Source organism: Ctenopharyngodon idella, chromosome 23 (assembly GCF_019924925.1).
Source record: "Ctenopharyngodon idella isolate HZGC_01 chromosome 23, HZGC01, whole genome shotgun sequence".
Classification (NCBI taxonomy): Eukaryota; Metazoa; Chordata; class Actinopteri; order Cypriniformes; family Xenocyprididae; genus Ctenopharyngodon; species Ctenopharyngodon idella.
The window spans coordinates 12,875,843-12,898,522 of record NC_067242.1 but is presented as its reverse complement, the minus strand read 5'-3'; the positions used below and the strand labels follow the sequence as shown (position 1 = coordinate 12,898,522).

At 35.9% G+C, this 22,680-nt stretch overlaps 1 protein-coding gene and 1 long non-coding RNA gene across 3 annotated transcripts; one reads left to right on the top strand and one right to left on the bottom strand.

Annotated features, from left to right (window-relative positions):
- Positions 1-1,812: 1,812 nt before the first annotated feature.
- Positions 1,813-9,425, top strand: LOC127506442 (uncharacterized). 2 transcript variants are annotated; one of them, XM_051882930.1, is made up of 5 exons: positions 1,813-1,975; positions 8,283-8,633; positions 8,800-8,961; positions 9,072-9,121; positions 9,205-9,425. In XM_051882930.1, the coding sequence occupies exons 1-5, from the start codon at positions 1,954-1,956 to the stop codon at positions 9,292-9,294; spliced, it is 675 nt and encodes a 224-aa protein (XP_051738890.1). In that variant the 5' UTR covers positions 1,813-1,953; the 3' UTR covers positions 9,295-9,425. The 2 variants fall into 2 exon arrangements, 1 of the variants encoding a protein (XP_051738890.1); XR_007927996.1 differs by lacking the exon at positions 1,813-1,975 and adding an exon at positions 6,939-8,062.
- Positions 9,426-19,804: 10,379 nt separating this feature from the next.
- Positions 19,805-21,914, bottom strand: LOC127506448 (uncharacterized). The gene is made up of 2 exons (XR_007927999.1): positions 21,678-21,914; positions 19,805-20,038 (listed from the first exon to the last, which is right to left on the bottom strand). It is a non-coding gene; the product is annotated as an uncharacterized LOC127506448 (long non-coding RNA).
- Between the last annotated feature and the right edge of the window lie 766 nt (positions 21,915-22,680).

The following is a 22,680-nucleotide window of genomic DNA, read 5'->3' as shown; positions in this document are numbered from 1 at the left end:
TTCTAACGATTAATGCTATATCATATTGTGCTACCACTACTGTACTTGCATTATTATAACGGTAGGTTTGGGGTTTGGGTAGGTGTAGATGTTAATAAAGCCATGAACCACGTTAATATCACGCTGGAAGCACAATCTGATAGGTTAGCATTTTTCGCTGTCAGATTTTGCTACCCACTGTTTCAATGGGAGGTAGCAAAATCTGACAGTGTACCACAAATTGTCAGAACGCCGGTCTTTCCGGATGTGTATTTATCCTTTCGCATTCACGCTTGACGGCGTTCCCGTAGCGCCCCCTTCGGGACGCAGTGCGAGTTTCCTCGAAAGGGAAACCTCAATTTTTTGTAATGTTCCATCAGACAGAATAATAGCTATACAGTTTATAGTACTTTACCTGTTATAGTCCAGATCACAGATGCAATGAACACAACAGCCAAACTCCTAATGAGGATCCTTCGTGTCTCCATTGTCTCAGTCGATCTTCAACTCTCACTGCTTGTGTCTGAGAGAATACATTCAAGAATCTTAGTAGATTGCCTTAAATAGTAAATAAAGTGGAAGAAGAAATTGCATAGGCTACATCCTGACCATTGCAAGCACATTTATTTTTGTGGATGATTTCATTATTGTTCTGTCTCATCAGCATATCTGGATATTTGTCTAATTTAGTTTCGGAGTAATTTTTAGTAAACCTGTTTACTGACACTCAGTAAACTTATTGGCAGTAAAATGATTAATCGCACTTTATGGTGCTCTTAACTACGCACTAACATTAAACACATACAAGACAATGAATTTACTGTGTAACTACATGTTGTTCTGGAAAATTCCCACATTTACTGCTAATGAGTTTGAGGTATGGTTAAGTTTAGGAGTAAAGTTGTGAGTTTGGGGTAAGGGTTGGGTTACAGTTAGGGGTAAAGTTAACTGAAACAAATGTTAAATGCAAAAAAATTAAATATATTACTTTATATTTAATTACAATGCACCAGCATGTAAGTATAGGGGAGCGCGGGGCACAAACTAATGCGGGGTTAGTTGTAACACACATGGTTTAAATACTTCCACACACTATCTATCTTTCATAACATAGTTGAGAATCATCTTTAAACAAATTTTAGTTAAAAAAAATCCTGAAACCTAAAAATTGATTGGTGAATAAAAAAAATTCCATTGTTTTTGCCTATTCATGTAATTTATTGTCATTTTATTATTTTTTAAACAACTTAGTCCTGGTGTCCACTACAGAGGACATAGCATAAAATATGAATAAAATATAATTTTTCAAAAATGTTATTTTTCCATTTTTTTCTTATGCTCTAAACAATGTAATGATATGAAACAAAATATTAAATTCAAAAACTTTTTTTTCTGGGTCCCAGGAGGATGTGGTCATGTTACAATGTGCCCCATCACATGTTACAATGTGCCCCACCTATGGGGCATGTCGTCACATTTCACTTCCCTTCTTTCGGGGTAAATAAAGAGAAAAGTATACACTGTATTAATGAAACAAAGCCACATATTTGTACCAGACATGTGTGAAATTAATGTGGAACAAAATAAATTCCCTGAACCCTAAGTACATTTACACAAACTGAGAAAGTCAAAAAGCGCTCCCTATTGTATCAATTGGTTAAGTACATAGTAGTTAAGGCCACCGGATATAAAGTGTGACCATTTGTCTATTGTAGTATAAACAAGGAGTGGGGGTGATCTCATGTTTTAGGAACACCTGGTTGACATTTATTTTGTAACCTTGACATAATTGAAAGAATTGCATGTATAGTTATCTAGAAATATTGGGCACGGACAGTCTGTGCTTTATTTAAGGAGGGATTTGTGCCTTTGACACATCCTACAGCAGTTGATGATCTGAAAGAGAGAGAGAGACTGAAATCTGTCACAAAAATCACAAACTGGCAACAAACCACAATACGAGAGAGCGAGAAAATGATCCTGAGACAATTTACATGTATGTAAAATTATTAAGTGCTCTAATTTCACTGATGCTGTGGATTTTGTTTGATAAATTACTTGTGATATTCCTTTTTTGTAAGTTGCTTTTGATAAAAAAAAAAAATCTGTTGCATGATTATACTGTATGTCAATAATCACCAAAATCCAGATTGTCAACTTTACTGTTAAGGAAGTTTTTCATGGATTCACATTTTCCATATAAACCAAATTAGTTTATTGTTTCATCTCCAGGTTTTGGTGTCTTAATGATTCTCACTGAAGGATCATCAGTGAAAGTTCATCCAGGAGGAAACACAACACTCCCCTGTAACATTAAAGATGATACAGAGATTACATGGATCATTATAAATGGAAACCAAACATTTGTCAGAATTCTGAAGCTTGAATATCTTAAAGGGACAGAATCTAAACCAGAGCCCTCCTATATTCACCCAAGTTACGCAGGACAGATAAAAGCTCCCAGTTCTTCCACAAACACTCACTCTCTGCTTCTGATGAACATCTCTGACACTGATCTGATGCTCTACTGCTGCACTCAATGCAGACTTGAACAATCTCACTGCACTAAACTGGACTTTGAAGGTAGGATTTTTTTCTAGAGCAGTTTCATATTATTTCATTGAACACTTTTCCTAGTGTATTTTTTATTTTTAATTTAAACGCTAGTTAAAACAAGAGACAAAGACGTTAACTTTATTTGTTTTGCATCATCTTATCAAACCTCAAACTGAATTAGAAATCCGTTTTTTTTCTGTATTGTTGCATGTAGATGTGATCACTGAAGATGTGGATCAGCAGGATACAAATATTATCAGTCATGATGCAGTGATCATCAGTATCAGTCTGTGTCTGCCTGTCGTCTGTGTGCTTCTGCTGCTGTTACTGCTGTCAAGTGTCTGTGTGTGTTGGAGTGGAACGGAACTACAGAAAGGTGAATATTACTTAAACATGATTTTATTTCCATGATGACACCAGACAGCATTAAAATAATCTGATTACATTCAGTGTTGCCTAAACTACTCTAAAGTAATTAATTACTAGCTACTAATTACATCTTCAATAAAGTAATTAGATAACTGTACTAATTACTCTCTCTAAAAAGTATTGCACTACTTATACTGTCTAAATCAGTTGAACTTTACAAGGATAGACATGAAACTGCTCTTCTAATTATTTCTAATAAATAATATAAGATTCCATTAATTATTCTTGAAATTATTATTCTTCATATTTAAAGGAAGAACATTAACATTAGATGTTACATTTGGATGCTAAATCCACTATTGTTTTATATAGAATTTTTAATCTATATAGTATTTGATGCAATTACATTAGAAGTAGCTGTAATTAAATTACAGAAAAACTAAGAGTAATCCCTACTTTACTTTTTCAAGGGAAAAGTAATTAAATTACAGTAATTAATTAATGTACAGTACAGTAATTAATGTTTCTGTATAATTGTTTAAGGTTGTACAAGAACTAATGACCTGCACAAAGACTGGATTCATAATAGTGTTCAGGTCAGAATCTCTCATGCATTAGTCTGAATTAGTAATACTTTTGAAGTAATGTGTAGGCCGATCACATTCTCTTTTTCTTGCTTTCCAGGGTGAAATAAATTTTGGTCATTTTATGATGAGACATGAGGATTGGACACTGGCTGAAGTTATTTATACACCACTGAATAATATTTCTTAAATCATCATTTCAAAATTCATTATACACCTAACATTGTTTTGCGCTTATACACATTAGAGTTATTGAATTCAAAATGAAATTGTTAAAACAAATTATTTTGTTGTGATCATAGCTTCATAAAGCACCTCTTTCAGACTAAACTTTTAACAACATTGCATTGTAAAAGGGAATCCTAATTTTACAGTAAATAACTGATTTTTTTAACGGTCATTTTCTTTTATTTTAAATTATACTCAAAACTCTGTAAAATTACAAACAATGTATGTAAATTAACAACTCGGCTGTTATTTTAAGTATTATGACATTAATGAAAAATTACAGTAATTCATATATTTTTTTTACAGAAAATGTATTCTATTTTTTATACAGTAATTTTTCTGTTTTCTTAAATTACAAACAAATGTATGTAAAATTACAAAAATAATCAGTAATTAAACAGTAACAAAACAGTTAAATGATCAAACGGTCAAATGAATGGCAGCCAAAAAAACCTGTAGAATTAAAGTAAAATATCCTAATTTAAACGAACCGAAAAACACTGTTATTTTACAGGTATTTCCTAAATTATTATGATCAAATACCTTCACTTTAAAAAAATCTTTTAAAAAAATGGTCAATGATCGGCAGCAGCGGCTGCCAAACAAAAACTGTAAAATTAAAGTAAAATATCCTAATTTAAATAAAGCGCAAAAAACTTTAACATAATTTTTTTTAAAATGTTAAAAAATACTGTTTTTTTACAGGTATATTTCCTGATTTGATTCAAATGACTGGCAGCAACAGAACATTAAACACTAACAGATCTCTCAAGATCTCAGCACTTATTACACTTTATTTCTTTTATACAAAGGTTCTTACTGAGAATTAAAAAAGATTTAGATGTTGATGTCTTACTGAAAAAAAAAGTTTGAAGTCACCGTTATGGAGGTAAGCGTTTGCTTTAGTTGAGCTCTTAACTCTTGATTTTTTTTGTTAGTTTTTCTCTGACTGCTTTAACTGTGTGTTTCTAATGCAAGTTTTTTATATCCAAAAATGCAGGAAAGCCTATTCAGATGGTTTTGGCTGCTTATTGATTATATAGTTATCATAAAGTGGCCTGATTCACTGATATCACATAGTGTCAAAATTCTGAGTATATTAGTCTAACTGTAATTTCCTGTTATTCACTGTAACATTGTGATATTGTGGAATCATATTATGATAACCAGCTGATTTTTAATGGTGCGTTCACACCAGACGCGAATGAAGCGTTAAGCGCGAGTGATTTACATGTTAAGTCAATGCAAAGATGCGAACAGACATCCTACGGCGCGATTCGCGCGAATGAGGCGGCGCGAATAGAGCGTTTCGGGCGTTTGACGCGCATAACGCGTGATTCGCGCGAATTGCGCGAGTTGAAAAATCTGAACTTTGGCGAAAATTCGCGCCGCGTTAACCAATCAGGAGCTTTCTCTAGTAGTGACGTGATTACGACGTAGTGAGAGGCGGCAGAAATCCGAAACAACAATGGAGGACAAAATCATCTTCGCTGTATGTGGATACCCGGAGCGGTACGATACATCTTCATACTTTTATAGAAACAGGAATAAAAAGGATCTTGCTTGGAAGAAAGTGAGTGAGGAGGTCGACTGGTAAGTTGTAAAAAAACGCTTATTACTCAATTTGACCTATATATATATATACATATTGAGACTACAAGCTAGCTAAAGCCGACCAATTGAGCTTACTCACCGTATTTTACAACTACTTTGCCGCTGACGAGTTGATGTGTTTATTCAGAGAAAGTGTGCAGAAATGAGACTCAAGCCGCCTGGCAGAAGCCCCAAAGCACAGAGACATCAATAATCAACATATGAATCTCAACAATGGTGACAATCAACAAAGCTTTTTTATGACTTTAATAGCCTGTTTTGTGATGTCCAGAGTTGATCTGATTTTTTAAATTTTTTTTATTGTTGTCACCAGTCAAGGGGTCAAGAGCCCAACTAAAGCAAACACTCACCTCCATAATGGTGACTTCGAACTTTATTATAAAACATCAACATCTAAACCTCTGTTAATTGTCAATAAGAACTTTAGTATGAAATAAAGTCCGGATTGTAATAAGTGACGATACTGAGATCTTGAGAGATCTGTTAGTGTTTAAAGTTCTGTTGGGATTTAAAAGAGTTTCTGTATCGTGTGTTTTGTGGGTCGCCATTGTGCTGGAGAGTAGAGCCTGTGCTTCAGTCAGTGATGAGCCAGAAACACTGATGTTATGCTGCATGTTGCTTTATTTCAGAGGCTGTAACATATAGTTACATTCATTAGTTCATTCATTCATGTGTGCTATCTCTGGTTAAATGCAAAAGATTCACATTTTATAGTGATTGTGTTTTGTTAGTAATAATTCAGGATATACCTGTAAAACAACAGTGTTTTTTTTTTTGTAAAAGTGTTTTACACTTTATTTAAATTAGAATATTTTACATTTATTTTAGAGACTTTGTTTGGCAGCCGTTGCTGAAAGTCATTTAACTTTATTATTATTATTTTTTTTAAGTTTATATTTTGCAGTGAAGATGTTTTATTGTAATAATTTGGGGAATACCTGTAAAATAACCGTGTTTTTCTGTAAAAAAAAAAAAAAAAAAAAAGTTTAATGAAAATTTCTGTAAAAGTTTTTCATTTTATTTAAATTAGAATATTTTACTTTAATTTTAAGGTTTTTGTTTGGCAGCCGTAGCTGACAGTCATTGACCAATTTTTTTTACGATTTTTTTTTTTTTTTTTTTACAGTGTATTATAAATTCTTTACATAAATCTTATAAAATTCCAAATGCAGCATATAAAAAGTGTTAATTAATTATAATTAATATATAAATTGTATGCAGTGTTCCATTGTGTTTGATGTGTGAAGATGGCATCTGTTCAGGCTAAAATTAAGGTTCCTTTCAAAATGGAGTGTTAAAAAATAAAATAAAAAAGACAATGAAATCTTAAAAAAGCAAGATGCATCACACACATTGGACGGAGACACTCTAATTAGAGCAACACTTCTAATAAAGTGCATACAAACAGAATTGAAATGAAAAAGTGTTTTTTTCCCTAGATGCATTTGCTTGTGATTGATGTCTAAAGGTAGAGACATGTCTAACTTTAAAACTTTTTTTCATACCCAGTTTTGTGACAGTTAACCACATCTTGTTCACTGGAAAGCATATGTATATAGCGCTTTACCACAATGAACCACTGTTGATAGGGGAAATATATTGTTGTATCTGTGATAAAGACCACAGCAGGGTCCACAGAGCATGTGGTCATTTCAGAGAACAACGGATGGAAAGATGGACACACCAGTAAGATTAAAAATAAGGTTTATATCAGCTCAGAAGACTTTAATACATTGCATGAGGTTTGTTCAAAAAGGCATTAGTGTGGATCAACATTTAATCAACATTTAATTAGTTCTAAAAAAAAAATAAATAAAAAAAAACACAAATAGGTGTGAATTTAAAAAACATCCATAGTTTGTTAAATACTATGCATTTTAGTATAGTAGTTATTTCACCAGTGCCTGATTTGAGGTGAAATAGACATAATACACACTGTTATTTTTTCTTTTTCAATTTCGGTAAAAAGTTCTCATCAAAGAACTGTATACCTGGAGAAAGCATCTGCTACTGAGATGAATGTGAACAGATACTGTAGCTCTCTGCACATTAAGCCTCTTTGGTTAAGGCCATTTCTGACACTTAGTGGCAGAATTGCCCTATCAATAGACTATGGTACCGCCACAGTGATCCACTTTTTTTGAAAGGTAATTTTGAGAAACTGCCACGTGAATAAATATTTTAGAGATGCCTGTTGCTTATAATTAACTCCTTAGAAGGGTGCATTATTTTGTTTGATGGTGTCTTTTGCCTTAAGACTGATAGAAACGCCTCTATAATAGTTCTTTAGAAGATATGATGTTACCTTTTTTTTATTTTTATTTTTTATCTTTGTTCTTGTTTGCATAAGCTATTACTTTTTTCATGTCTATTTCTCTTTATCACAATGCCTGTTTATGCATCCCATAACAAACTTTTATTTGCTTGCCAGATACATGTTTTATATTGATGTAGCTGTTTGGAAGGATTAACGTTTAGTTCTAACCCTCCTCCAACACAATACCTGCAGTTTCAAATTAGCCTGAAGTAAGCTGGACCAGAGAAGATCCAGGTTGATGAGAATGAACCTCATTGGTGGACATTAATTCAGGAGGGATTTGTGCCTTTGACATGCCCTTACAGAGGTTGATGATCTGAAAGAGAGTGAGATTAAAATCATCACAAAACTGTGATGTAAATAGCTACAAACCACAAAAAAGAGAGCGAGAAAATGATCCCGAGACAATTTATATGTGAGTATGTGAAATCAAGAAATCCAAAGGAAATCCAAAAATCGTATTTCACTGATTCTATAGATATTGTTGACTTTTACATGATAAAATGTTTGTGATATTCCTTGTTTATAAGTGTCTTTCCAACATACATAAAACATTTGCCAAGTAATTAAAAGTTAATAATCACCAACATCTAGATTGTCAAGTGATTGCTGTCAATTATTTTTTTCATCTCCAGGTTTTGGTGTCTTAATGATTCTCACTGAAGGATCATCAGTGAAAGTTCATCCAGGAGGAAACACAACACTCCCCTGTAACATTAAAGATGATACAGAGATTACATGGATCATTATAAATGGAAACCAAACATTTGTCAGAATTCTGAAGCTTGAATATGGTTTTGGGCCAGAATCTAAACCAGTGCCCTCCATTATTCACCCAAGTTACACAGGACGGATAAAAGCTCTCAGTTCTTCCACAAACACTCACTCTCTGCTTCTGATGAACATCACTGACACTGATCTGATGCTCTACTGCTGCACTGAATGCAGACTTGAGCAAACTCACTGCACTAAACTGGACTTTGAAGGTAGTATTTTTTCCATGTTATTTTATTGAACATTTTTTTGTGTTTTTAATTTAATCGCTATAGTTTTTCACTTAAAGCAAGAGACAAAGTGACCACATTTATTTTGCATGTATAAAACCTCAAACTGAATTAGAAATCTATATTTTTTTTGTATTGTTGCATGTAGATGTGATCACTGAAGATGTGGATCAGCAGGACACAGATGATATCAGTCATGATCCAGTGATCATCAGTATCAGTCTGTGTCTGCCTGTCGTCTGTGTGCTTCTGCTGCTGTTACTGCTGTCAAGTGTCTGTGTGTGTTGGAGAGCAACACGACTGCAGAAAGGTGAATTTCACTGGAACATGATTTTACGTCTATGTTAACATTAGACAGCATTAAAATAATGTTTAATTTATATTTAATATGTTTCTGTATAATTGTTTTCTCATTTAAAGGTTCAAGAACTAATGATATGGACCAGGACTGGATTCACAATAGTGTTCAGGTCAGAGTCTCTCCTACATTAGTCTACTAATAATATAAGTTTGCAGGTAGGCCGATCACATTCTCTTTTTTCTTGCTTTCCAGGGTGAAATAAAGTTTGGTCATTTTATGATGAGACATGAGGATTGGACACTGGCTGAATTTATTTATACACCACTGAATAATATTTCTTAAATCATAATTTCAAAATTCCATTATACACCTAACATTATGTTTTGCGCTCATACACATTTGCAAGTTACTAAATTCACAATGAATATGTTAAAACTATTTTTTGTTGTTGTTGTGATTAAATGGCATCATAAAGCACCTCTTTCAGACTAAACTTTTAACAACATTGGCTTGATGGATACAGTTATTATCAATGTGTTTCCTATTTGTGATTTTTGATGAGATTTACAAAAAAAGCAAGAAACAAAACTGAAATGAAGAAGTAAAACTCTTTTGGATGCATTTGTTTGTGGGTGATGTCTTTAAGGTAATGACTTTGAACATGTCCTAAATGTTTTTCATGCCAAACATATAGTTTAGTGACCATTAACCACATCTTGTTTTTCACAGGTTTCAGACACAATTAGCATTTATAATCACATATAGCGCTTCACCACAATGAACCACTAATGGGAGAAATGTGCTGTGGTATCTGTGATACAGACCACAGCAGGCCCAGAAAGCATGTGATCATTTCAGAGAACAACAAATGGAAAGATATTCTCACCACAAGACTGCAAATGGGTTTATTATCTTCTTATATCTGAATTTAATGGATTGCATGATGTTTCTTTAAAAGGGCATTAGAGTAGATTGGTTCAGTTAATCAACATTTAGTTAAAAAAAAAAACAGTGAGAAGATTAAATATTAGGCATATGTATTTTTCATTTTAATAGAGATGTTTCGCCGGTGATTTTTGGAGGTGAAATAGACATAATTTTTCATTTTCTGAAAGGAGTTCTTATTAAAGAACTCTATAATACCTGGAGAAAGCATCTGCTGCTATGAATGGGAATGCTAAAAAATACTAGGTATAAGGCCTCTTTGGTCAAATACATTGTTCTCTACATTCTTTAACCATTAATCACATTATGTAGCCTAGTGTATTGTCAGCATGTTGATGTCCTCATGTCAGATTTGTAAATGAATTTCTCTTTTGAGCTGAATCAGTTCTTTTCCATGGATTGTTCACAGCATGAATCAAACCACTCATTTGGGTGCTGAATTCATTTAGGCTCAACCAGGTGGATTGTATGGAGTTAATATTGTGCCATAATTAAACAAACAAATCCAGCATTTTACAAACAAACACGAACTGCTTTGCAAAACTCGACTCGCAAACAAACAGAAAGTGATGTGCAAATACAAAGGTCAATTTGAGCGAAAACGCAGATGAGTAACAAATGTATTGTTTTACAAATATAAATAAATGAGCCTATATCATATTTCACAAATAAATACAAACCATCCTACAAATGGCATGTAATCTTTGAACAAATACGAAATCTAGTGCATACATACACACACCTGTCTGTTACAATTGTAAGACACTTGCCTTTTTATGAGATCTCTTGGCTTGATTTTCTCACAAATGCAGTTGAGTAACTTCCTCTTCCAAAACAGCAGATGGCGCTTTGCTATGGGTCAATTTACACTAGTCTCCAGAGAGAAACCCCAAAACATGAGTTTATAAAAAAATAATAAACTTTGTTTTATAGCACCTTTAAAAGTTACATCTCAAAGCACTTTGCAAGAACATATAAAAAAAAATACAACGAAATAGGAGAAATAAAAAATAAAAACATGCATTAAAACACAAGTTTTGGAAACACAGTTAAAACAACCATAGAAAATCTAAAGTTAAAATGTCAAGAATCAAGAGCCCATCTAAAGCAAACGCTCCCCTCCATAATGGTGACTTCAAACATTATTATTTTCTATAAAACATCAATATCTAACCTGTCACCTGGTAACGTTCCCAGAATGTTCAGAGATGGTCACGATGTGGAGTTCTTTTAAGGGTTGGGGGACGTTATTTGGTGGACCTTCAGGGAACATTCAGGATGTTCTTGGAATGTTGGGACTATTACTATAGGACGTTCTGTTAACTTCCCAAATGTCCTCTTTGTAACGTTCTTATGTGACCATAAAATAACCAAAATGGAATGTCCCCCTAAAGTCATATAAGGAACCTTGAACTGCAGCACTTTCATTACCAAAAGAAGATGGTTTAGGAACGTCCCAAATGTTCTGTAAAGGTTCAGAATTTTCGTCACCTTTAGAGAACTTTTAGGAAACGTTGCGCAAGGTCATGAGAACGTCGCCTTCTATGTGGGAGGGTATATGTTAAGGTAAGTTTACCTTGCTTTCTGGAATACCCCCCCTAGAGATGAAAAAATAAAATAATTGTGAAAATATTTTGAAGGCAATCACTTGACAATCTGGATCTTGGTAATTATTGGCATTCAATCATGCATGTTTTTTTTTATCGAAAGCATTTTACAAATGAGGGACATCATAAGCTATTTGGGCAGTTGTGGCCTAATGGTTAGAGAGTCAGACTTGTAACCCAAAGGTCGCGGGTTCAAGTCTCAGTACCAGCAGGAATTGTAGGTGGGGGAGTGAATGAACAGCACTCTCTTCCACTCTCATTACCCACAACTGAGGTGACTGAGTAAGGCACCGAAACCCCCAATCACTTCACAGGCACAGCAGCAAAAATGGCTGCTCAGTGTGTGTTCACTGCTGTGTGTGTGTGCACTTGGATGGGGGAAAGGCAGAGCACAAATTCTGAGTATGGGACACCATTGGCCATGTGTCACGTCACTTTCAGTTTATAATACAGTCAGAAGTCAACGATATGTAGCATCAGTAAAAGCCGGATATGGTAATGAAACAGAACGATGATGAAATCATCCACAAAAAAGGTGCTTGCAGAGGACAGGATGCTAGCATCCTGAACTAGCTATAAATACTCGCTTGAATATATACTCTCAGAAACAAGAAGTGAGAGTTGAAGATCAACTTTGACAATGGAGACACAAAGGATCCTCATGAGGAGTTTGGCTGTTGTGTTCATTGCATCTGTGATCTGGACTATAACAGGTAAAGTGCTTTAAACTGTTTGTATATTATTCTGTCTGATGGAACGATGCAGAATATTGAGGTTTACCTTGTTCTTCAGTCTCAGCAGATGCTAATCCGAAGGTAATCAAATGCTGTACTGCCGTCTCCACAGCAGAGTTGACTGATCCAGTCATCGGTTTCAGGATGCAAAAACAAAGTCCTCCATGTGTGAAGGCCGTCATGTAAGAATCATAATTCATCTCTAGAGAAAACACACATCACAAGTAAAAATCAATGGCATCTGAAGTTGTGAACTGTGTCTTTACCAATCTATTTATTCTTTCTGTTAGCTTTCAGACTGAACGAGGAGAGTTTTGCTGTGATTGGAGTCAGCCTTGGGTGCAGAATAAAGTTAAGCAGCTTTTGTACGTTAAACCCAACAGATTGCTTATTTATTTACACATTTATTTACTTATTTTGGCTCCATATTTTTTTGATTGTTTATTACATAAAGCAATAGGGGCCGGTATGTAAGAGCCAAATATGTTCGTTTTCTCTGGCTGTTGTGATAGTGTGTTTGTCAAACATATTTGCAGTAGCAACAGAAATTGTTGGCTGTTAATTATCGATGATTTTACAATCATTGTTAAATAGCCTGAACCACTGATGTTGTTTAAGTGTAGAAATTGTTTTGTGCCATTAATACATTAACATTGCATGCTGGGTACCATAGTACAAAACTCCCAGAATGCATCAGAGCATGGATAAATTATGTAGCTGCTCTGATTGTCTGAATATTTTGTTCATTGTCACCATTGTTGAGATACATATGCTGATTACTGATATCTGTGTTTGTCTTTGTAGTTTGCCTTTTTGTGTTGCAGTAACAATTGCTATATTCAAATTAAACCAGTGCAGCAGGCTATTTTATGATAATAATTAAATGATCAAATGCTGACTATCATCACTTGATCACACTTTAGTTTTCTTTACTACTGCTAATGCGTTTGACAGAAACACTACCACAGCAGCCAGAGAAAACAAATATATTTTTTTAAAAAAAAAGTTAAGAGGCCAACTAATGGAAACACAAATCACCATCATGGTAACCTTAAATGAAACAAACATGAGAGTTAAACTTCTGTTAATTCTCAATAAGAACTGCTGTAGATGTCTGACAGAAATAAAATCAGTCTGGTTAGTAATAAGTGAAGCTGGTAATGCTGTTTGTGGAGTTGTTTAATCAGAGGTTTAATGTCTTTTATCTTCAGTTGATTTCCTCTAAGGCTGTGGCTGAAGTCGTAGTTTTCCTGTTTCTGCTCATCTCTTTTTTTTCTTCCTTCCTTCAGTGATTCTGCTTGATAACAGGCTTGTTAATGCTGAGATGACTCTATAAATAATATATAAATATTTTGTGGATTAGATAAGGTCCAGTTCTGGTTTATTCTTTGCTTTTGGCTGACATGTGGCATTTCTATGGCCTGCTTGTGGCCCAGATCTGGCAAACAGGAGCGGTCCGCCCAAGTGCCATCATTCCTGCCACATGTGGCCCAGATCATCATTCCGCATGTGCCAGATGTGGGCCGGATCTGGGCCGACACAAAGTTGCTATCTGGGAAGGAACAGCTGGAGGACCAATTTGCAACTTATTAGGTCAATTGGCAACATGATTGGGTATAAAAAGAGCCTCTCAGAGTGGCAGTGTCTCTCAGAAGTCAAGACGGGCAGAGGATCATCATTTCCCCCAATGCTGCAGTGAAAAATAGTGAAGCAATATCAGAAAGGAGTTTCACAGAGAAAAACTGCAAAGAGTTTGAAGTTATCATCATCTACAGTGCATAATATCATCCAAAGATTCAGAGAATCTGGAACAATCTCTGTGCGTAAGGGTCAAGGCCGGAAAACCATACTGGATGCCCGTGATCTTCAGGCCCTTAGACGGCACTGCATCACATACAGGAATGCTACTGTAATGGAAATCACAACATGGGCTCAGGAATACTTCCAGAAAACATTGTCGATGAACACAATCCACCGTGCCATTCGCTGTTGCCGGCTAAAACTCTATAGGTCAAAAAAGAAGCCATATCTAAACATGATCCAGAAGCGCAGGCGTTTTCTCTGGGCCAAGGCTCATTTAAAATGGACTGTGGCAAAGTGGAAAACTGTTCTGTGGTCAGACGAATCAAAATTTGAAGTTCTTTTTGGAAAACTGGAACGCCATGTCATCCGGACTAAAGAGGACAAGGACGACCCAAGTTGTTATCAGTGCTCAGTTCAGAAGCCTGCATCTCTGATGGTATGGGGTTGCATGAGTGCGTGTGGCATGGGCAGCTTACACATCTGGAAAGGCACCATCAATGCTGAAAGGTATATCCAAGTTCTAGAACAACATATGCTCCCATCCAGACGTTGTCTCTTTCAGTGAAGACCTTGCATTTTCCAACATGACAATGCCAGACCACATACTGCATCAATTGCAACATCATGGCTGTGTAGAAGAAGGGTCCGGGTACTGAAATGGCCAGCCTGCAGTCCAGATCTTTCACCCATAGAAAACATTTGGCGCATCATAAAGAGGAAGATGCGACAAAGAAGACCTAAGACAGTTGAGCAACTAGAAGCCTGTATTAGACAAGAATGGGACAACATTCCTATTCCTAAACTTGAGCAACTTGTCTCCTCAGTCCCCAGACGTTTGCAGACTGTTATAAAAAGAAGAGGGGATGCCACACAGTGGTAAACATGGCCTTGTCCCAACTTTTTTGAGATGTGTTGATGCCATGAAATTTAAAATCAACTTATTTTTCCCTTAAAATGATACATTTTCTCAGTTTAAACATTTGATATGCCATCTATGTTGTATTCTGAATAAAATATTGAAATTTGAAACTTCCACATCATTGCATTCCTTTTTTATTCACAAATTGTACAGTGTCCCAACTTTTTTGGAATCAGGTTTGTACTAAAAACACGTTAAATCATGCAACACTTGGCTAAGTGCTAATGTTTGCAATTAGCACCACGAAACAGGAAGTTGTTGTAACTCAGGCATACAATGGCTGATCTGCTCCAAACTTCACATGTTTGATAATAGTCCTGGCCTGAAGACATCTACATGACAATATTCAGTTACAGTCAAAGCGCCACCTATTGGCAGCAGGAAGTGTGGCACTTTGAAATGACTTTGCCATATTTCCTTTGTATTTACTCGCTTACATGCATGTAACCCATTGTTCACTGTCTTACGGGTGGCGGTGAGCCCGGGTGCGAGGGCCCTTTCATCGCTGCTTGCAGCTTTAATTTTTAGTTATTTTTTGTTTTAGTTTTAGTTATTTTAGTACATCAGTTAAACTAAATGAAAATGAGAAGTGTTGCCTTGACAACTACTTGAAATAAATATAGTACTAAATATAGTTAACTATAATAACCCTGCTGTGTTCCCTTCAATTTATTCCTTAAATTACCTTTACATCTTTAAAAAGTTTTAAATTTACCTTGATAAAAACTCAACCCTGGGTCAAATCTGGATCAGAGTGGCTCTTTTGATTCGAGCTAGCAAGCAGCCTTTCAGTATTACTCTGACAACTGTTTATATAACTGCACAGCATCATAGAGACTTGAGGTAGTGTACTGTGGCCCGTTGTTCCACAGTAAAAGGGGAAAATATGATTGTGGCATTGTCATATTGAGTGTTGCCATGGTCTTTTTTTTGTACCTGTATTGTTGATTTTTTTTTTTTTTGCAGTATACATCAAAGAAATAAACCAAAGGAAACCCAGTTCATTTCCACACCAGCATCATCCATGTCACCAGTATCGTCCATGCCACCAATGTCGTCCAAGTCCTCCATGTCACTCATATCATCCAAGTCCTCTATGTCACCCACATCGTCCAAGTCCTCTATGTCACCCATTAGTAACTACTGTATCTATAAAGAGTAACTCATGGTCAGAAGGATGAAAATTCATTTGAGATTGATTTGTATAAATAAAACATGGAAATGTTAGTATGATAATGTGTGCTGAAGCTACAAATAAACTATGATCAGCATCTACTAGTTTTGATTGTGTGTGCCAGAACCCTCCATAAGACATGGATGTGCTGGATCATCTTTACTCTGTCCAGTGTGGTTGACTCACTTTTTACAGCGTACATTGTATCCATAAACAAATGTTAATTAGCATGAGTACGATTTATACAGGCATGTGAACGTATCTTGACAATGATAAAGCCCTCTGTCTAATAGGGCTCTATCAAGTACTTTTTAACTTTTCTTGTGTGCGCGCATGAGCGCCATCTAGTGGAGAACATCAAACACAGTAATACACAGAAATGCACAGAAAATGTCAGCACTGCAATTAGGTGATACTAATGTTGGTGCCAATTATTATTATTATTATTATATTTAAAAAAAAAAAAGTCCTTTTACCATGAAATATAAAAATAATTATGTAGAAACTTTTTTCACTGTAAAATATCTAACACTGATAACTATCAAAGATATATATATAAAAGAAGACATATATTTTCAGAACTAACTCCTAAAGTATTTACCTATTATCACCAAGGCCAAACATGTTGTGTTACAGTAATCGCATGTTCATTTAAAGCAAGTGGTCTCAAACTCAATTCCTGGAGGGCCACAGCTCTGCACAGTTTAGCTCCAACCAGCTCCAACTCACACCTGTTTGAAAGTTTCTAGTAATCCTGAAGACCTTGATTAGCTGGATCAGGTGTGTTTGATTAGGGTTGGAGCAAAACTGTGCAGAGCTGTGGCTCTCCAGGAATTGATTTTGAGACCACTGATTTAAACCAACAGAAAATATAAGCGCTTGTGTTTTGAAAGTTGTTTCGACCCTGCAAAACAGCTACAGCAATATGGAGAATATATTCCCCAAGGTGATGTTATACTGTGTTCTGTGAATATGTTTTGCAACATTTTCTGGGAGTATGGGAGTGTGTAGTGTGCACCACTGCACCGTCTCTTGTCCTCTTCACTGCTCTTCTTCCCCTGTCCCAACCAGGCTCTGTTTTCCACACAGAGCATCTGGGAACTTCGAAACTCATCCCTTGTTGAACGCTGAACGCCTGAGGGTCAGGAGCCAGCAAACTGTGGGCTCCTTTTTCTCAGGAAGACCCCATCAAACTGCCTTCTTCTTCCTCCTTACTCCCTGAGGATGGGGATAAGGATGAGGTTGAGGAGCTGGCTGGACCATCTGGGCTGTCGCAGGCGGATAGTTCTTCCTAGACCAGGCAGTTCTCTGTTCCGGAACTCCGCTCTGTCCTGCTGCATTCACATTCAGTCTCTGCCAGAATGCGATAGCTGGGGGGTGGGTGGGCAGTAACTTGTGCAAAGGTCTGCCGAGGTGGCGAAGGGATTTCAATCTGCATCTTTCTAGCCATACAGAGTTGCAAAGCCTCATCATCCCTCTTTTTTTCCTTGCATCAGTGTCAGAGCTGAGCCAAAAATGCTCTCTGCGACGACCAGTGCATCGTGGATGGCTTCTTTTTCCCTGTCAGAGAGATTATCCAAGTTAAGCCATCATCCTCTCTCTTGAATGACCATTGTGGCCGTGGCCATGGCCTTGCCCGCGGCTTGAACCGCGCATCTCTGAAGATGCAGAGAGAGATCCGTAACAACACAGATCTCTCTCTTCACATCGAGAGCACATCCTCCCTGCACGGGCATCTTGCTAGTAAACGGTTCGTCCTTCCAGGTGTCTGCGACCTCCTCCAGGAGCTTTGGAAGAAGCTGTCGTGCTGCCTGTTTCGCTCTTGACCTCATAGTGAGACTTTGCAGTCTCCGCTACCATGGTCGGCCATTGAATATTTAATTTTTCTGCAGCGCGTTTGCACATGTTTTGCAGATCAATACTGAGAAGCGGAGTCTGTGGAACCTGGAGTCCTCAAAATCTTCCTCTTCTTCAGAGAGAAGAAAATCCGATTGTCCCTCTTCCTCATCCATGCTGAGCACACTGGGCAGAGGGACGTATGCATCAAGCTGTTTACTCCAGGCTAAAGCTGCCATGGTGGGCAGCTCTACAGGAGTGGATACCTGTGGAGTGAGTGAAGGTTCTTCATAGTGCACAGTGTTCACAGGAACTTGGATTCTCGACCACCAATACATGCAGAGCAGACCTGGTGTGTGTCCTTGCATGAAATTTTGTTCCTACATGAATAAAGTCACGGAGAATCTCCCTCAGTATCCGGTATAGTCTACATTGCAGCAGCCATCGTCGGGAATATTATTAAAACTTAACAAAAATTAAATAAAAATGTGAAAAAAACCCAAATTCAAATTATTGATATAATTATTATGAATAAATTATTATTAATAAAAACTATAATAGTATCTTAATTATTCTAAAATAAGGCACAGCAAGTCAATATGTTCTCTAAATGTAAATGTATAGGGAGAACACAGTGAGTTGTATTAGCGACACTTTAAAGTTTGAAAATCAGATCTCCGTTGCTTTTCAATTGATTTTACAAAAAATATCTTAAGGCATATATAAGTCTGCTCCCAAACACGAGAATATAAAAATAACTTTAATACACTGCAAAAAATATGTTTTTCCCTCAGTATTTTTGTCTTGTTTTCCAGTGCAAATGTCTAAAAATTCTTAAATTAAGATTTACTTGAGAATCAAAATGACTTAAGATAAGAATCTTGTTTTCTGAGAAATTTATCAAAATGATTTATGATTAAAACAACAAACAACATGCCAAAGGGCTCTAAAAAAATAATGAAAATAATAATGAAAATAATGAAAACCTTTTCCCTTATTTCAAAGACAGATTTTTTTTGTTGTTTTAAGTATAAACTCACTTAATTTTGTTCAGTTACTCAGAAAATTAGACTTATCTTCATTTTGCATCTCAAGTAAAATAGTGATTTAAGGATGTTTAGATATTTGTACTGGAAAACAACAAACAAACAAAAAAATACTGAGGAAGATATTAATTTTTGTTGCAGTGCACACAAAATTTAATGCCATAACTCTATGAGTTTAAAACTTTATGCTCCAATTTTAAGACCTTTTTTATCTGTAGAAGGGGCAAATTAAGACTTTTTAAGACCTATGGAAACCCATAGGTGCCAAAGTTTGGTCCATAACCATATGTGGGTATTGCTACAAAAGCGCCACTAAAAATAATGTAAAACACTTCTAAATATGTGAACACTTCATAATCAATCTATTGGGTTTAACTTACAAAAACTGCTTAACTTTAGCCTGCACCCAAGGCTGAGTCCAATCACAGCAGATTTCCCCCCGTTCAGTCTGAAAGCTGACAGAAAGAATAAATAGATTGGTAAAGACAGTCCACAACTTCAGATGCCATTGATTTTTACTTGTGACGTGTGTTTTCTCTAGAGATGAATTATGATTCTTATATGACGGCCTTCACACATGGAGGACTTTGTTTTTGCATCCTGAAACCGATGATTGGATCAGTCAACTCTGCTCTGGAGACGATAGTACAACATGTCCTCACCTTTTCAACAGCACCTTTATTATCATAATCTGCTGAGACTGAAGAACAAGGTAAATGTAACCCAGGTTACCAAGAGCCCTGTTTATGTAAAACAGAAAAAGGAATAAAAACCATAACACTCGTGAATATGTAAATCAGTGCTTTATTTTAGTAGCATTTGTGAAATAGAAAATAGGAAAATGCATAAATTCAAAAAGAAATAAAACTAATTTGAAAAATTATTCAAATAAAACAATGTGAAGATTGGTCCAATGAGGAGAGCGAAGAGTTAGCCCCGCCCTACGATCGGGGCTGTGCGAGAGAGAAGACGAAGCGAGAATGCGCGATGCGAGAGAGAGAAACAGCAGTTCCGACGTGGTCCTGAAAAAGAAGAAGAAACAGAATTAGAACACATAAATTAGCAGTTAAGAGAAATAACAGAGTTGGAGAGGAAAAAATGTGAATTGAACGTTGTCAGTCGATTATCACGGTTGATGCTAGCGCAAACTGTTACAGAGGAGAGACAAACTTCCAGAGGTTGGAGTTTGGCCTGTCTGGAAACTTCATAACTAGAAAATTTGAATTCTCTTGGTAAGTGAAGTGATTAAACCCTCAATTACAGAGGTTGTTTTGTATAAATGTTCTGTAAATGGTGTTTAACCATCAAATGCGGTTGTATTATGTGCAGTAGTATATAAAAGATGTATAAAAGCTAACCCTCTGTTTAAAAAACGGGAGGAATATCGGGTGGATGTGTTAAATAACTAATGTTCAGATTTAAAAGCTTCTTTAAGCAGTTTACAAGTGTTGTTTTAATGGGTTTTTGTCGTATATTTGAGCTATGAGAAATGGCTGATTGTGACGCACATGTGATACGGGCAGATGAGGCCTAAGCGCGTCATTTGAAAAATGCTCTTAGCATGTCTATGCAAATTTCAAAGTGTTAATGTTAAATGAACATGGAGTTAAATATGTTGAAATGTTGTTTATTTGCAGATTAACTGTTGTAATGATGTATATTTTGAACGGAATGTCTAATTGTATTTTTGGCCTTGTCTTTTGCAAGGTTGGGTTTTTTTTCCTGTCCTTCCTTTCCCTATCTTCTGTTTCTCCATCATCCCTTGAGTCGGGTGCAGCATATTTTCTGGAACCGGACGATCGCGAAGAAGACTTTGAACTTGAACTGTCCCTGCATTGCACTAAAAAAGAGACTGCGAGCAGGAACTGGCGAGCCATGCCCATATAAGGATCGAGCTACGAGAATCAAGAAAGTGGTAGGATTGTGCATACGCTTTTCCTTCGTTTTTTTTTCTGACTGAACTGTGTTGCTCAGAACTCAATTGCGGAAGAAGGATCTCGTGTAAGCAGCACTGAACTGGAGCTAAAGTTTGGTGAAACCCTAATCCACATTGAGACTGTTATTGTGAGCAGTAAGGTTGATCTATTGTAAATTTCTTTTGATTTCTACTGATTTTTTTTTTTACTCTCAAATTCCACTGTTCTTTAGTTTCATTTAATTAATTGGTTTTATTTTATTTATTTTTTTGTTGTTGTTGTTTTTCCGAAGAACAAGAGTGAAAACGGTATTTCGAAGTGTCATTTGGAAGAATTGTATTCATAGTCAAACTCAAAGTTATTCTCTATATTAAATAAGCCAATTAAAAAACCAAATTGAATAAATATGTGAAAAGAAATTCTATGCCCATATTAGCAGAGTAAGAGTCAGTTAACTTTATTAGGTTGAATCTAAATAGGTCAAAAGGAGATAGACAAACAAATAATAAAAAGTACTAGAACTAAATAGACAATTTAAATATATAAGGGATTATAAGAAGAATACATTTATTTATTTATTTATTTATTTTCATTCATTTCATTCTCCATTACCCCTTTTTGATCACTATTTCCCTTTTTTTTTCCTTTTGTTCTGATGATGTATTGAAACTTTGGCTTATTGTTATTATTATTTTTTTTTTCCTTCCATTATTGCATTATTAACATTCTCTTTAATACATCTTACCTGTTTCTAATGCAGCCAGTGTTGTCGTCATTTCCTTCTACCATTGTTGCTGACACAGTCTCTTGAGCGAGTCTGATCTTCTGGTCGCTGGTCCAAATTTAGAAACGGTGTATTCCTTCTCTGCTCATTTCCGTTATTCACTGTTTGAGAGGGAGGGTCGCACTTGCGCCGCGATGCGCGTTACATAAACCTCAAAATTCTGCATCATTCCATCAGACAGAATAATATACAAACAGTTCAAAGCACTTTACCTGTTATAGTCCAGATCACAGATGCAATGACCACAACAGCCAAACTCCTCATGAGGATCCTTTGTGTCTCCATTGTCTCAGTCGATCTCTCACTTCTTGTTTCTGAGAGTATATATTCAAGAGAGTATATATAGCTATAGTTAAAAAAAAAACAAAAAAAAAAACAGGATATTGCAAGGGCTGCATCCTGTCCTCTGCAGGCACTTTTTTGTGTTTCATCACCATATCTGGATTTATCTATAGTTTATTTTGATATCTGGCTTTTACTGATGCTACATATCGTTGACTCCTGACTGTATTATAAATTGAAAGTGACGTGACATGTGGCCAATTATGGTGTCCCATATTCAGAATTTGTGCTCTGCATTTCCACCATCCAAGTGCACACTTAGGGCTGCCATTGCAGGGCCTCAGAAAACTGCTCATTGGCAAATGTTGCGATTATAAATAATGATTTACCATTGTGCTGAAGTATAGAGCCTGTGCTTCAGTCAGTGATGAGCTCAGAAACACTGATGCTCTGCTGCATGTTGCTTTATTTAAAGACAGTAACTGTGTAGTTGCTGATGCAGTGATACAGTAGTTACATTAGCTCATATATGTGCTGTTGTCAGCTTATGACTTACTGTAAGAGATTTCCATTTTACAGAATAGGTTTCATAGTAATAATCCAGGAATTTCCTGGAAATTGCTTTTTTTAGTACATTTAAGAAAAATTAGTTTTTGTTTGAACAGCCACTTTTGTTAGTCAA

Excerpts from the sequence above, each read along its gene's own strand:
- LOC127506442 (XM_051882930.1), top strand. The coding sequence starts at position 1,954 with ATGATCCTGAGACAATTTACAT. Across the intron at positions 1,976-8,282 it reads GATCCTGAGACAATTTACAT|GTTTTGGTGTCTTAATGATT; the intron begins GTATGTAAAATT and ends TTTCATCTCCAG. Across the intron at positions 9,122-9,204 it reads GGATTCACAATAGTGTTCAG|GGTGAAATAAAGTTTGGTCA; the intron begins GTCAGAGTCTCT and ends CTTGCTTTCCAG.